The sequence below is a fragment of the Phycodurus eques genome, chromosome 2 (genome assembly GCF_024500275.1).
Source record: "Phycodurus eques isolate BA_2022a chromosome 2, UOR_Pequ_1.1, whole genome shotgun sequence".
NCBI lineage: Eukaryota > Metazoa > Chordata > Actinopteri > Syngnathiformes > Syngnathidae > Phycodurus > Phycodurus eques.
The window spans coordinates 43,644,082-43,659,077 of NC_084526.1; the positions used below are offsets into that span (position 1 = coordinate 43,644,082).

The 14,996-nt window shown below is 42.4% G+C and overlaps 1 protein-coding gene across 2 annotated transcripts in view; it reads left to right on the forward strand.

Moving 5' to 3' along the window:
* The window catches only part of tub (TUB bipartite transcription factor), a 23,251-nt gene continuing 8,255 nt past the window's right edge, over window positions 1–14,996 (forward strand). Inside the window, exons 1-8 of one of the 2 annotated variants that reach the window (XM_061670919.1) lie at window positions 1–327; window positions 7,231–7,282; window positions 9,129–9,291; window positions 10,593–10,733; window positions 11,870–12,025; window positions 12,123–12,244; window positions 13,526–13,717; window positions 13,823–13,935. In XM_061670919.1, coding sequence (XP_061526903.1) covers window positions 290–327; window positions 7,231–7,282; window positions 9,129–9,291; window positions 10,593–10,733; window positions 11,870–12,025; window positions 12,123–12,244; window positions 13,526–13,717; window positions 13,823–13,935 — 977 coding nt within the window. In that variant the 5' untranslated portion in view covers window positions 1–289. The remainder of the gene's footprint in view (window positions 328–7,230; window positions 7,283–9,128; window positions 9,292–10,592; window positions 10,734–11,869; window positions 12,026–12,122; window positions 12,245–13,525; window positions 13,718–13,822; window positions 13,936–14,996) is intronic. The other variant, XM_061670920.1, reaches the window with a different exon arrangement.

A 14,996-nucleotide genomic window follows, 5' to 3' on the forward strand; every position in this document is an offset into this window, starting at 1 on the left:
TGTGAGCAGAGGAGAGGCTTTGCCTGCAAATTGCACACACACATACACGGGAGGACAAGAAAACGGCTAATTTCACGTGCACGCCGTCCGTCGCTTAACGAGAGCGGGCGCCCGCGTGGATTGAGAGTCGAGAAGACGTACGAGCGAAGGCTTGGGGATACGAGGAGCAGTGATGATCGGACTATGTGGGCTCTCGCCGTTTGAATCCTGTCCTCTGACCACTTAGCCACTTTGCCGTGGTGCTGTTGCAGGCCGCCAGCCTCGCAGCGGCAGCGGTGATCGAGACAGAATGAGCTCCAAGCACACCTCCGATTGGATTCCCTACAGGTAGGTAATGCAAGTGGGCTCAGGCTTTATTTATTTCTCGCAGTGGTGTACATGCGCGTAAAGGCAAAGCAGGCAGGTTCCGTTATGCTTTCACAGAGTGATCGAAACGAGTGTAACCATCTAGTTTGCATCACTGGAGACATGTCGAGTAGAAAGATTCAAATCCTTTCACCGCCACAAGATTAGGTACACCTACACAATCTCATGAGATTTAATACAAAAAAGGTAATAATGGTCACTATGGACTGATTTAATTTCATATTTACTACAGTGGTTGTAATTTGTAGTGATGTAAAAACTGAAGTCGTCATACTGAGGTTCTTAATATGTTGTGCCTCATCTTTTTAAATAAGGTAAAACTAACTTTTTTTTGGGTACGGCTTGTTTTGGATCTCATTGCGCTGACGTTTTTTTCTTAAACAATACGACAATAAGAATTCATATTGCGGCCCAAATTGAGGTTAATCTAGTTCAGACTCTAAAAATAAAAAGCTTCTACAGTACTGATACGGCCTCCTCGGCACGAGAACATACGAAGGATGGCAGACACACATACACACACACACACACACAAAGTGTGAGGCCAAAATACCACAAGTTTAATTTTTGCACAAACAAGAGTAAATTCAAATCGACAAACAAAAAGGGACTGCCGACCAAAAGGAAACTAAATGGGGTCAGCACCGGACCAAGCCAAAGCTCAGGTTGTCATATCCAATGCTGTCCCCATAACCTAAGAAAAGACAGAAATCTGTGTTAACAAAAGAAACAGCAAATAATTTTGGCTACCTGTGATCACGAAAATACCCCCCCCCCCCACCCCCCCCTAAAAAAAGAAGGCAAAGAAGCCTCACCACCCACTCGGTGCCAGGTGCCGTGTACGTTAAAAGAAAACACTTCCTCACCACTCGTCTAAATCCTCTCTACCAGGTGCTGCAACAAGCAGGTACGACAAGGAGAGGAGGTCCTAACGGAGGCCAGATGAAGTGCGGGGAACCCATCATGGCCACGTAACAGTGCTCTTATGCGGTGATTTGGCTTGTACGCATAGCGCAAGTACTATTCAGCACCCATTCTTACTGGTTCCATATACACGTACACACAGTAGTAACAAATGAGAAGCCATTGGGTCTTTGATATCAAAGAAAAAAAGAACTTCGTCATGCTATATGGAATCATGGGTAGCCTACTATATAGAAATATGAACAATGTATGGATAATAAAGATCCTCAGTGGTGTACAATAGTGCTATAGAGAACCTGGAGTGCTATTAATATAAAACCTCTGAAGCACCTTTATTTTTTTAGAGCCTATTTTTTGTTTTTTTATGATCATTTATTTACATTTTCCTGATCTAAATAAGATTTGCTAATCAGCACTATTGTAACTGCCAAATCGCCGCTGAACTTTAAGCTTACTTACGTGCATCTGCCCTTTGTGTATATCTTGAAATAATCCGTTCTTAATATCCTCATAATAAAAATGGATATTTTAGTTATAAAGTGTTATTTTCTTTAAAGTGACAAAGAAATAAGCATGCACTTAGTAGACAAAGAGGTTTAGAAGCTTATGAGGCCAAATCAACCAATGTAAATTCGGAACACTTCAAAGTCCAGTTTGAGTCATTATGGTTTTGAAATTGACACTTTGTGTCCACCAATATTATGGACCTCCTAAGAAGGTGATTAAGGTCACCGTTGCAAATTCTCTGGCATAAAATGATCTTCGAGTTGTCCTTTAAGTACACTTTACATTTTTGCTTTCAATTTGTGGAATTTTTGTTCGTATTGATCAAAAGTAAAAAACAAAACAAAACAAAACAAAAACCAAAAATACAGAACGAGAAGAGGGTCAATGGAAGCAGCAAATTCATATGAAAGAAGTTTGTCATTTCCGGTCTCTAAAATGAAACGCTGAGAGGGAAATTGAGCAGACGGGTGGCAGAGAGGTCTTTGCTTTCACAATAAACAGTTTGTCTCATCCCATTAAAAATACATTTGCTTCTGAGAGCGCTTCATCCCTCAACTCATTCGAGATATGCAGTGTGCTGATTTTGTGGAAGTGCAAGCGACACGTCACACGAGCACATTCAGTACTCACACACCTCAGGTAGCGTTAGACTCGCGGGAATCTCGAGATTCCCTTTTTTTCTCTCTTCTGAGGGAACCGAACTTGGACAGCAGGAATCAGAGGAGTGATTTGAAAAAGACTTCACGTATGAAGTCTGAAGGTTCTACAGGGAGGTTGCCCATTCTAACAATTGAATTGTGTTATGGATTCAACAGTTTCCCTTGCTTTTCGGTTTGTATCTCATATTTAATACAGAGCAGCGGCTCTGTAAATAAACTTGTTTCGCAAGCCCACTAGTGCTATTTTTGGAGAGTTTCCTGAGTGCGTGTTTGGCGCTGTGTCCAGGGGCACCGCACCATTAGCGCCTTGTACAGCCCGGTGGGTGTGACTGGCATATGTCCATTTTGTATTTTTGTTTTTTCATTAGGCTTCGGATAAGCGGTACAGAAAATGGATGGATCTGTTGAATTGAATAAACTGTCATTTAAAAAAAAGACGACCTAGGTTGTCGCTGTACTCGCACTGAATAAGCTCTTCAGCTTCAAGGTCAGTTTGAGCAGCATTCAACTGATAAATTCCCTTCCGAGTAATTTTTCATTCCTTGCGCTATGAACATTATTAAACAGTACTAGGCGTGCTTATTGATTTGTCCTTTTTGCTGCAGACTCAAACGGGGGACTTTCATGCGTTGAAAAACTGCGGATTTGTTTCGAAATGTCACCACGTGCCAACAGACTTGGTATTGAACGAAGGAGGCTGCAAAAGTGACAAATGAGCTGAACGGTTTGGAAAGAAAACTGGAACCTTTTGGTCTGAAAATGAATAATTTACTCCTTTTTTATATATATGTTCATGGAAGAAATTACGAGACCACCCTTGTTTCTTCAGTTCCTTGTTCATTTTTAATGCAATTAAAAGTACAATACCTCTGTTTGGAAAAATATGATGATGACAGCAAAAATAGCTCATCGAGCCATTTTTCAGGGTTTTTATATATATATGTATATATATGTATATATATATATATATATATACATATATATATATATTAGGAATGGGACTTGATTAAAAAAAAAAAGGCTTTGTAATTAATGAATCTCAATTAAGCGCATTGCAATAATATTTGTCCTAAACAGCAACATGGTTTAATATAAAGGGATTTTAGTCGACAACTATGCACAATTATTTGTAGCAGTGTCTCAAGATGACCACAGTTTGTGGTGCTGTGTAATAATAATAGTAATAACAATAATAATAGCGTGTATTGTACAGCGCCTTTCAGGGGACCCAGAGGATTAACCTTGACAGATTTACAAAGGCCCCTGCACTACTCACCATCTGTGGGTTGCAGGACGAGACTCTCCAGCCTAATGAGATGTTGAACCTCCATGGGAACAGCTCTGTTTCAGGCCTTGTCTGCGGGTTGGATCCCTATTCACACACTTAATAACTGATTGCACGCATGAAGGGCTTTGTTTGTCTGAGCGGGAGACAAATACTTTCTTTTTTTTTTTTTGGATCGCATCCGTGCGGGCCTCGCTCGTGGCAATCGAAGGGACTGCGGCGCTGCGGGCGGACGCGCTATTCCCCGCTCGACAATCCGCTGTCACTTTGGATGTCTCGACCTGTCGAGTGTATGATCGGAATACAATTGTTTGAGACTCATGACAAACTGCCTTTCGATATCATCGCTGTATAAAGCGTCGAGGGAGTTTGAAATAGCTGCACTGGTGAGATTTTACAGAATGTGTACAAGAAAGTACTTTCAATGGAAAAAGCATATAGTGTACTCAATTCATGAATTAAATTAGCAAATAAAAACAGACCAAAAAATCAACCTTGGAAGGTGATTTTTAGAAATTTATTTCTAAATACATTTTACATGGATATGTTTACACGTGGTAACCAGTCGGCACGGCGGCAGAGAAAAGGGTTGAATGGAAGGATGATTAATCACATTTTGAATTGGACACCAATATTTTCTAGTCGTTTAAAGGGATTTCAGTGAAGGAGAATCAAGTCATTGACACAGACGGGAATATTGTTAACTCTGGAAAAATGCCTTTCATTGGATTTTCAGTACAAAACAGTAGAACAACCAATAGAAAATATCCCTGGCTAAGACCTAAAGTTCTGGTGCCATTTTAGGACAGTTTCTTTCTTTTTTTTTTTTTTTTTAAACAGAATTGCCTGTTACTCTGCTGTGGCAGCTGAAACGTTGGATCATAAAGTTGTGTTGAATTGCTTCAGTGGTATGAAAACTCCTTTTGGCACAATTTGCACAAATCCACGCTTATTTTTTTTTTACAAATAAAATTTGCCTCCCATTAGTCCAAGCAAAGCCGTTCGATCTAGCTCATTTGGTAGCCGAGCTCTGACGTGTGCGTCAGTGTAACCGGTGTACCGGGAAATCATGAACTGACTAAGGTTCCATGTTGTTTGAACACAAAATGCGATTCAAATGCGTTATTTACCCCCCCGAATTAATTTGTTTGTAATTATACAACATTCTTGCCCTAAAAGTTTATTTTCAGATTTGAAAAGATTATTCTTCACTTGCTGACATATGCTGCATAAATGTAAACGTTATTGTTGCAGCCATCTTTGAAATCATTCAGAATCTCATTTTATCCTCGTTGCTTGTGCTACAGTGACCTTTAAACATTTGCTTGGACCAATGACATTAAGTCCGTGTACATAGCGCCATCAAGTCAGATAAGTTTGAAGTCAATACCGGTGTTTGCAGAGACTAGGATATTACCCAGTTGTGTTGGGAAGAACACTCTGCTCGTCGAGGCAAAACTCACAAAATGCATTTAATGACGGCCAATCAGATATGCGCTTGACATTGTGCAGCCGCTTGCGGGCCAAGCCGCTCGTACAGTCATCGCTGCAGCGAGTCCTCTGTGATTTGTCATCATACTGTCGCCCAAAAGTCACGGCAGCAGCAGCAGCAGATACTCTCTGTTGCAATATCGGCGAGACACCGTGAGTCATTATGACGTATCAGATCCGAATCCCAAATGCGCTTTACGAGCCGCACACCTTATGACAAATCGAACCTCGCCTGACGGACGCTGTTGTCCATATGTTCCCGTTAGTTGCGTTCTCATTTTCATGTGGCTTGAAATAAAAAGGGACACAACACCCTGCGCCCGCTTTCATAAAACGACAAAGCGTAACCTTGATTAGATGGAAATTATAAGCATTTGCTGTAAAGAGACTGTGTGAAACAAGATCTTTTTCATATAAATCAATGAGATGATAGTATCGGGATTGGGCAGTGCAGTGAACTCCCTGTACTGCAAAACTATTAGCTGTTTTTTGGCCTCTGGTGCCAAGGAACTATGTTGCAGTGAGTTGAGGAGCTTCATTTAGACAAAAGTTGTGATTTGCTGGCATCTTACATAAAAGAAACCTTTTTTTTTTTTTTTTTTTTTTAGGGGAGTGTCATTTGCTAGCAGATTTCTGCTAGTCGTGGCAGGGCTCAACCCCTGCTATTCGCGCCCTGCTGTCCGAGCCCTGCAGCGATGAGCACAAATCTGTGAAAATTGATGCCCCCCCCCCCCCAAAAGCGGGTTTGAGTGTATAGGTGCCCCAATTTGGCGGAAAAACGTAGAGAATCATGAAGAATCAACACCATGCATCTAGCATGCGCACGATCACGAACCCATGTTACATAAACCACTGTATTCACGAGTTCAATTATTCAACATAAACAAACCACCTTCACTTGAGGCTCATCAGTAGTGTTAGCTAGCATACTAGCCTCAGTAACGTCACACATGGGCAAACCAACATGGCCACCAGCACGTTACACAAACGTCAGTAAACTCACCTTTGCTATTAGCAGCTGCATCGGGAGAGAAACCGAAACATGCTTTGTGTTTCACTTTTGACTATGCACAAGGTGCATTCGAGGACAGGACATCTCAAATACAAAACAAAAAACACTCAATGAAATAAAACCAAGATTCCACAAGCTGGTGGCAAAGTAGGAGCGTATTGCTTTGGCCTGAGCACAAAAACAGCGACTAGCCCAAGACTTTTAGCAAACAATCTATGATTGTTTTTTGCTATTTTTATGTGTGGGGACCATAGTTATTGTAAAAGCTCTGCGTGACATAGTATGTGGGCGATATACAGCCTAAGAAGAAGATGACTAAGAGCGATGCAGGGAGCGGGGCACTGGCGTGACGCAATTTGCGCATGTGGTTCGGTCTGCGTCACAGCGCAAAGGTTCTCGTTCCTTTCTCTGTGCGGTTTGCATTTTCTGCCTTGTGCTTGTGTGGGTTTTCTTAGGGTATTCTGGCTCCCTCCCACATTCCAAAGTGGGACAGAAAATGAATGAATGAACTAAATATGTGCACCAAAAAAAGTCCCTGACGTGCAAATATCTTGGCACGATAGTCAGAGTTGTTCATTTGTTTGACTGGGCAGCAGTGCCCCTATTAACAGGGTTTGACGTCATCGTCTGAAACTGAACTTATTCTGCAGGAGCACTTGTTGCCATGGAGACCCGGCCGAGGTAACGAGCTGAGATTTTACATCTAGGTAGCGTGCTTGCCAATGCTGTTTCCAGAATCGGTCAGTTCATTGAAAGTAGCGACAAATTTGATCCAGTTATCCACCGCCGTGTGGAGAATTGGAATGTAATACGATTGCATTTAACATTTAAATCAGGTACAAAAAAAAAAATCATCTATATTTAACTGACCACCACAAGGTTTCACGTATCAACAATCTGCAAAGCGTAATGACATAACTAAGTGTTGAGCCTTGTAAAATGTTACATATATTTGTTCAGTATTTTCTCGTGTCTTCTCTTTGCAGCACTTTAGACGACGAGGGCACCAACCTCCGACAGCAGAAGCTTGATCGGCAGGTGAATCTTTCTTTGTTTTGTTTTTTCGAATAGAGCAGTGCTCTCCACCCTCTATTGAGCCAAAGCTCTAATTTAACGTGTCAAAACAGCAGCAGCAGACCAAAACACCAAAATAATGTTGCTCTCATCTTCACGTACTCACAAATGGACTTAATCAGTGTGAAATCGGAGCTAATATACGCGCCGGAAGCCTCAACTTATTCTTTATGTTGGCAACAGCTACGGCGCACACAGATTTATTTTACCGTCTGCCATCTGGTAGAAGCATTTAATTGTTGCCTTTCAGTGCTGGCCGAGATAGATGATCAAATATACATATATAATTGATAATCAATAAAGGCGGAACGGTGGTTAGAGCGTCAGCCTCGCAGTTCTGAGGACCCGGGTTCAATCCCCGGCCCCGCCTGTGCGGCGTTTGCATGTTCTCCCCGTGCCTGCGTGGCTTTTCTCCGGGCACTGCGCTTTCCTCCCGCATCCCAAAAACATGCATGGTGCGTTACTTGAAGACTCTAAATTGCCCGTAGGTGTGAATGTGTGTTTATGTGTGCCCTGCGTTTGGCGGGCGACCAATCCAGGGCGTACCCCGCCTCACGCCCGAAGATGGCTGGGTTGGGACCCGCGTGGGGAGAAGCGGCTCAGAAAATGGATGGGCAATCAAGAATTTTCTGACAAACGAAGTGAAAGTGGATGATTTTCCATGCCCCCACAATCTCCTTGTAATCTCCCAGGGCACACAGTGTGCCACGGCACCCCGGCCGCGAATCAGTGCAGTCGAGGAACATGTTGACACTGTCGGCGAGAACATCTCTTTTATCCCGACACCGCCTCCCGCTGTGCCGTGAAAGGTCAGCTGCTGAAAGTGCTACCGACTCATCGGTTTGATACTCTCAATGCCGGACAAACTGGATGATCACATTTTTTTTTAAAAAGACCTGTTAAGAAATCAGTTTCATGAACTCTGTAACAGTATTGACTTTGTTTTCCCCCCATGACAAATTCTACTTCAGTATTATGCTAATAATGCTCATCTGAAGCATTTTTTTCCTTCTCTTTTTTTTTTTGCACCTGTCCCGTTCAGATTCAAAGACTTCATTCAAAAACTACATATGATTTGATGCTAAATGAAATGCCAGGTTTTTGGGTGTAATATAATTCGAAACATAACCACAAGCCAGTTACAAGAGGGTGTGCACACTTGCGCAGTCACATTATTGAAGTTGTTTTGACTTCCCCTCTCGAAAAGATAAAACAAAATTCAACTGAGCCGTATTGGTTGTAGGTCACATTAATGGTGGGAAATGCTTTGAAATGATCGATCTTGGTCTCATTTGTTTACGTCACCCAAAAAAAAAACCCCCCAGCATTTGAAATGGGGTGTGTAGACTTTAAATAGCCACTGAATTTGTACCGAACATTTCAAAGGCGGGCAGAACAGTATCGGCGTTCCTCTCCTTTCCGCCGTACGTTATGCGAGCTGCATGGTTCAATACGCTCAGTGATTATGAAGATCCTATATTTGGATGAATGGTTGACTTCAGTGTATAATTCACACTTTCCTGCGCGCAGCAAGCAAATGTGGCCTCACTTAAGGGCACGTCGCCAACCTGACAATGTCGACACAGTCGGAGCGCTCTCATGCTCTTCACTGAATTGTCCATTAATAGAAGCTTTGAATATTTGATGAGCTCTGGCTGGAAGCCGCGCACGTAGGCGTCCAGATGAATGGCGCGCTATCCACAAACGATACCGTCCTTCCGCCTCGTGCGTCCCAACCCGATCTACATCTCCGTAGATCTCTGTGTCATGCGTCGCTCACGATATTGCTTCATGTGTCCGCCGTGCACAGCGAGTGCTGCTCGAGCAAAAGCAGAAGAAGAAGCGTCAAGAACCTCTGATGGTCCAGTCCAACGTGGACGGGCGATCTCGCGCCCGGCGCACCAAACAGAGCGAGGAGCAGGCTCCGTTGGTGGAATCCTACCTCAGCAGTAACAGCAGCACTATCTACCACGGTTAGTTGCAACGGCCACCCCTGAACACACGGAAAGAGGAGGAGTCCATTTGTGTCTTTTCAAGTCCAATCTATACTCATCTACTCTATTGGGACAACCTTTTGGGAGAACGTTTTCAAGGAGTACCCAAAAATACAGAATCTTTTACAAAGCTTTGAGGCTACCAGTGTAGTGACCAGCCAGACCGATGGAATTGTTGCCTAGCAACACGATAACGATCATATACAAAATATCCAGTGTTTCCCTGCATATTTGCACAGCTTCTGCTCTTTGTCAACAAACTTACTTATTTGCTGTTTTTGTGCTCCGGCCAAAGCCCAGTCTAATAAAAACAAAAAAATACAGTGGAACCTTGGTTTTTTTTTTTTGGAATGAATCCGTTTCACAACGTCTGCCTGAAACCAAATCATACAAAATCCAAAGCAATGATTCCTATCGGAAATAATATAAATCAAATGAATCTGTTCCAGGCACCCAGAAATATCAAGCAAAAATGCATTTTAGAGAATAGAGAATAACTATAGCTTAACATACAAAAACATAAGACTAATGAAGTGGATAAATGAACATTTACAATACTACTACATATTTCTCATTATTATGCGACGTGTAAATGAGCTTCACTCTGATTGGATCGCAAAGTCACATCCTTCGACGCAACGTTAAGACTCGCAAGCGTTTGATGGCGACATTATTTATACACTGAATGTGCATATCAAGAGTTCCGCCAAAGGATTTTATTGTCTTGCGTTTTGTTTTCTCAAAGAGTTTTTTTTCCTCTAAGTGCTTTTCACTTGACCTCACTAAACTATTTTGCTCAAATGAGTCTTAAAATGTTTTTTTTTTTTTGGGGGGGGAGTTTCTGTGGCGAAACACAAAAATCAGAGCACAAATGTAATTTCCACCTCCGAGGGCTCATGAGCCAGGAGAAAATCTATTGTCACACTGCTGGTTAATATTCTGCACAGTCGGAAAATCATAACCTTATCTACACGCCCAAAAGTCACATGAATCTTCTGACAACCTGTCACCTTGTATGAAATCCTTCATTTATTTTCTCTTCTCTTTCAATTCATTTGAAGCATTTGACACAGAAATGCATCTCACTAGCTTTGTCATTCGGTGCACTTGACAACCTAACAGTAATGAGTACGACGAACTGCAGTAAAAAATTCAATTTGGATCTCATTAGATTGTGCAAGACTACCTGGTGTATGTATAGTGTTCTCAGTATTATATGACTTCTTACTTTTGCATGCATCCTACCTGCTAGTTCTCTGGTGACCTCTGTCTGTGTTCAGTGGAAGAAGCCAAGCAGGAGGAGGTGAAGGTGAAAACAGACCCGCCGCCGCCGCCGCGCTCAGCAAAAAAGGGGAGAGCGTCGGCCAGCTCCACTCCTCAGGCGGGCAGTGACAAAAAGGAGAGGAAAGGGAAGCACAAAGGTCAGTCCCGTGAGAAAAAAAAAAAGCAAGTCAGAAACAGTCACAATTTAAGATGAACCACCCGCATGCTTGTAGGATTACCCGACAGGGCCCGAGTCCAAACAAGAGACAAAACTGCAGAACAGAACAGAACAGGGGGGGGGGGAAGATGGACAATACACAGTGATTAAAAAAATCTAAATCAAAAGTCCAGTAAAAGACACTTTTTAAATGTTAAAAATAATTCAAATAAAAGCAAATAGTGACGACCAATCATTGGCTTACTGAGAGTGTGTCGCTCCACCAGTGGAGAAGCAATTTTCTTATTTCATACAAATGATTCATTGACACCTCGAAAACAACCCAGAGGTTTGCCTGCAAGCCTCGATTTGATTTCGATAACACCGACAAGAACTGGTAACTTTACAGTAAACATTTCGTGTCTGACTCAGTCATCTCGCATTTAGGCAGAGGTGGGAGTAGCGCACATAAAGTAAGTACAAATGGTAAGTCTCTAGACTTAACCTTCACGTTTTGAGCAAGGCCCAACGACTGTTGAAAAAAAGTTGCCAGCACATTTCAGGCAAGTTAACTTGGTGTTAAGAAAGTCACGAGTCGGATCATACAATCTTGATCAGTCACGGCATAAGGGAGTGAATAAATGTTTTTCACGGTTAATAAAAACATGAAACGTGAATCTTACCTGGCTGATGGAGAATTACATTGATTAAATGCATCATTTGTTTTGTAACACCTCTGCAGTTGGAAGTGAAATGCTATAAAGAGTTTCGGAAGTTTCAACAGTTAGGGAGACAGCGAATTTGTGATCTGCGATTGGATGAGAAAGGCAGGGGGCGGGCGCAAGTGCAAGGAGTGAGCGCGGCAAGCCAAGTCACGTGCTGTTGTTTTTGCCCCGGACAAAAAAATATGCTCATTTCAAAAGCAAAACAAATACACAGTTGAAAGTCAACTGGAAAAAAGAAGGACTCGTTTCAAGTCAAGGCGATGAGTCTCGCGTAGGTTTTAGCCAAGCAAGTCACAAGTCCTAAAATCGCTCGGGTCAAGTCACGTGACCTCCGCAGTTAAGCGTGAGCGTTTTTCTAAGCGCAATGTAACAGCACGCGTTCAGGTGCGCCTTGTTGTTTCTTGTGGCACAGCAGGGATGGACAGCCCGGCCTGCCAGTTAGAGGACGGCCAGATCCAAATCTTAACAGTGGGTCACCCCTCGTCGGAGGACGGCGAGGCCGAGCCGGTCACGAGCTGCACTCCGTCGCAGAGCAAGCAGGACCTTCGGGTGACCATGCTCAAAAAAGGTGCCGTTGGTTTCTCATGGACATCGCTGAAGCCTCTTTTACAACAAACTCGAGAAAGGAAATGGTCATCCAGTAAGACCTTGTTTTGTCTGTCCAGGCATATCCAGCAGTATGAACTTCGATGAAGAAGAAGATGACGACGATGAAATTAGTTCCACTTCCTCACAGCTCAACAATAACACAAGACCGGGCTCCGCCACCAGCAAGAAGTCATGCAAGGTAAAAAGGACATTTTCAGGCCATAAAGCGGTGTTGCAGTATTTGTGCTTTTTTTTTCTTTCTCAGAAAATCAGATCATTATTACATTTTTTTCCCCATCATTGTGTGCAATAAATTTGCATTATACATCTCATTCCAATTTGGATGGCCGAGATACTGCACAGAGTTGGAAGGAGAATTGATTTGTTTTCTTTTTTATTGGAAGACCTTTCACAGACAGCTCTACATAAAGGTTGTGTGATGGTAGGCAACTCTAAATTTAAATATAGAGCTGTAGCTCGTCTTATGAGTGAGCCGAGTTACATTTTTGTTGTAATACGAGCTGTGGCTTGGCTGATTTTCTTTTGCTCTTGAGTTGTGAGCAACAGTGTCAATTTCAGTGCCAGAACAGTGCAACAAACTTCAAAACAAGCTGCAGTTTGGCAGATAGTGAAAAAAAAATAAAACAATCTTAAAACTGTTTTGTACCACTTCCAGTTGAAATGGATTGTAAAACGAAGCAGCAGTAACTGCAAATGTTTGAGGCAACTGATATGTGAACGAAATCGGGAGTAACGTATGCAGGCAGCGCATGCAAAAATACTCATATTCTTTATTCTCTTTCTTTTTTTTTGTTGTTTACGAAAAACGACAATATTATTGCAGCTCAGTTGCGAGGGGCTTCTTCAGTGATTCATCAACAAATCTCGGTATCTAGGTAATCTAATCGATACGTGGTATGTCTCTATGTACTATACTGCCCCCTTTTGTCTGAGTCACACGACTTGTTGTTTTCCCACGAGAGAAAAAAAATGGTGAAAAGTAGCTTCACAGATGACAGTTTAGACTTTGCGACACATAGCGTATTACAATTCGGGTGACCGGCTCATGGCACATGATCCCTTAAGATTTACGTTACCTGTTCATTTGTCCTAAATTGGCTACATTATCATCAACATGTAAAAGTTTTTCTCAACTTGCATGGCCTGTTTGGAAAAATGATTATGATTATATTTTTGCCTCTTCCAGATTGTTTTGCTGAACATTTTTTCCCCAGCTTTTCCACTCCCAGCGCACAACACTCCCATCTGCTGTTGTGTGTCTTAAACAAGAACAAGCGCCACTCGGAAGCCCTTGCATCGTTATCAGATTCATTTTGGATGATGTACCCGCTCATTGTCAATCCCGAGGGACGATCTGATCCATTGTTTCTTTTCTCATGAAAGGAAATGAATTTATGACTCAAACTCTCATGTCTGAATAGGAGTCTCACCCTTGATACATATATCCCCCCCGCTACAGGAGGTTGCATCAGCGCCAACTCCACCTGTCACTGAACCTGCCATTGATGTGGACGACCTTGAAGAGTTTTCCTTGCGACCTGCACCGCAGGGAGTCAGAGTGAAGTGCAGAATCACCCGGGATAAGAAAGGCATGGACAGAGGCATGTACCCCACCTACTATCTGCACTTGGAGCGAGAAGATGGCAAGAAGGTGAGGACGACGGACCGTGCGCTGTTCAATGTTCTGACAACGAGCCACGTTAAAGCACAGTTTTACCGTTAGTTGACATTGTATTCTACTTTTGTTTTGTCACAGGTGTTCCTGTTAGCAGGCAGGAAGAGAAAAAAGAGTAAAACTTCCAATTACCTCATCTCCATTGATCCCACTGATCTGTCCCGAGGTGGAGAAAGCTTCATCGGTAAACTGAGGTAAGTCTCGTGTGTGCTGTCGTCATTGTGAGCAGTCATTTAGATCAATATTTATATTTACACCGTGTGCAGAATGATTGGGCAAGTCTCATTTTTGAGGATTCTCTTTATTAATCACCACTCTCCTTCCATCCCGTCAGTCCATGAAACCTTTTGAGAAATCGGCCTCCAGATATTTCTTGGCCCAGTCGACACGTTTCAGCTTATGTGTCTTGTTCACTGGTAGGCTTTTTCCAGCTTTTCTTACCTTGGCCATGACGCTGAACACTGAAGAGCTTGTACTTCAACCTATTCCAGAACTGACAGAACTTGAAGAGAATGCCTTCCTGGTAGCTTCATGCTCGATTCTTCTCAAATCCTTGGCAGTTTTTTTTTTCTCACAACACGTTTCCTGCGACCCTGTTGACTTCGCAACAAAACGTTTGACGGCTCTGTGATGACGCCCCAATAGCTTAAGGTATTCTTTTTGTTTTGACTTTTCAGAGTCAAGTTAAATCTCTTTTTTTTTTTTTTTTGGCCCTATTTTGCGTAAAGAAAAGTTGCCTAATAATCACGCTCACCTTCATATAAGATGTTGATCTCCTTAGGCCACACTCCTTACACAAATACACCGTACCTGCTATCCTTAAATCCATTAAGCAATCAGGTTTATCCAGCTAAGAGCGAGGAAATGTGCCTAAAAGGGATCTGGTCAAAATACTTACTTGCCTAATCATTCTGCAGACGGGTGTACATCTATGGTCTCAATACCTTAAATATGAAAAATGAGACCAAGATAAATAATTGAACTTTTTCCACCATTATGTGGTCAATAACCCTGTACAACTTAACTGAAAGAAAGAAGAAAGTCATCTTTTTGAAAGAGGGGAAGTAAAAATAACTGAAGTAATGTGGTTGCCTCTTATAACTGGAATGTGGCTGCAAAAATAACGAATCAAATTCAAACTCGTGTTTAATAGAAGTCCAAACACAGCAACATCCTAATTCTAAGAGGATGTGCTCACTTGTGCAACCACATTATAGCAGTTGTTTATTTCTACTTCGCCTCTCAAAAACAAGTT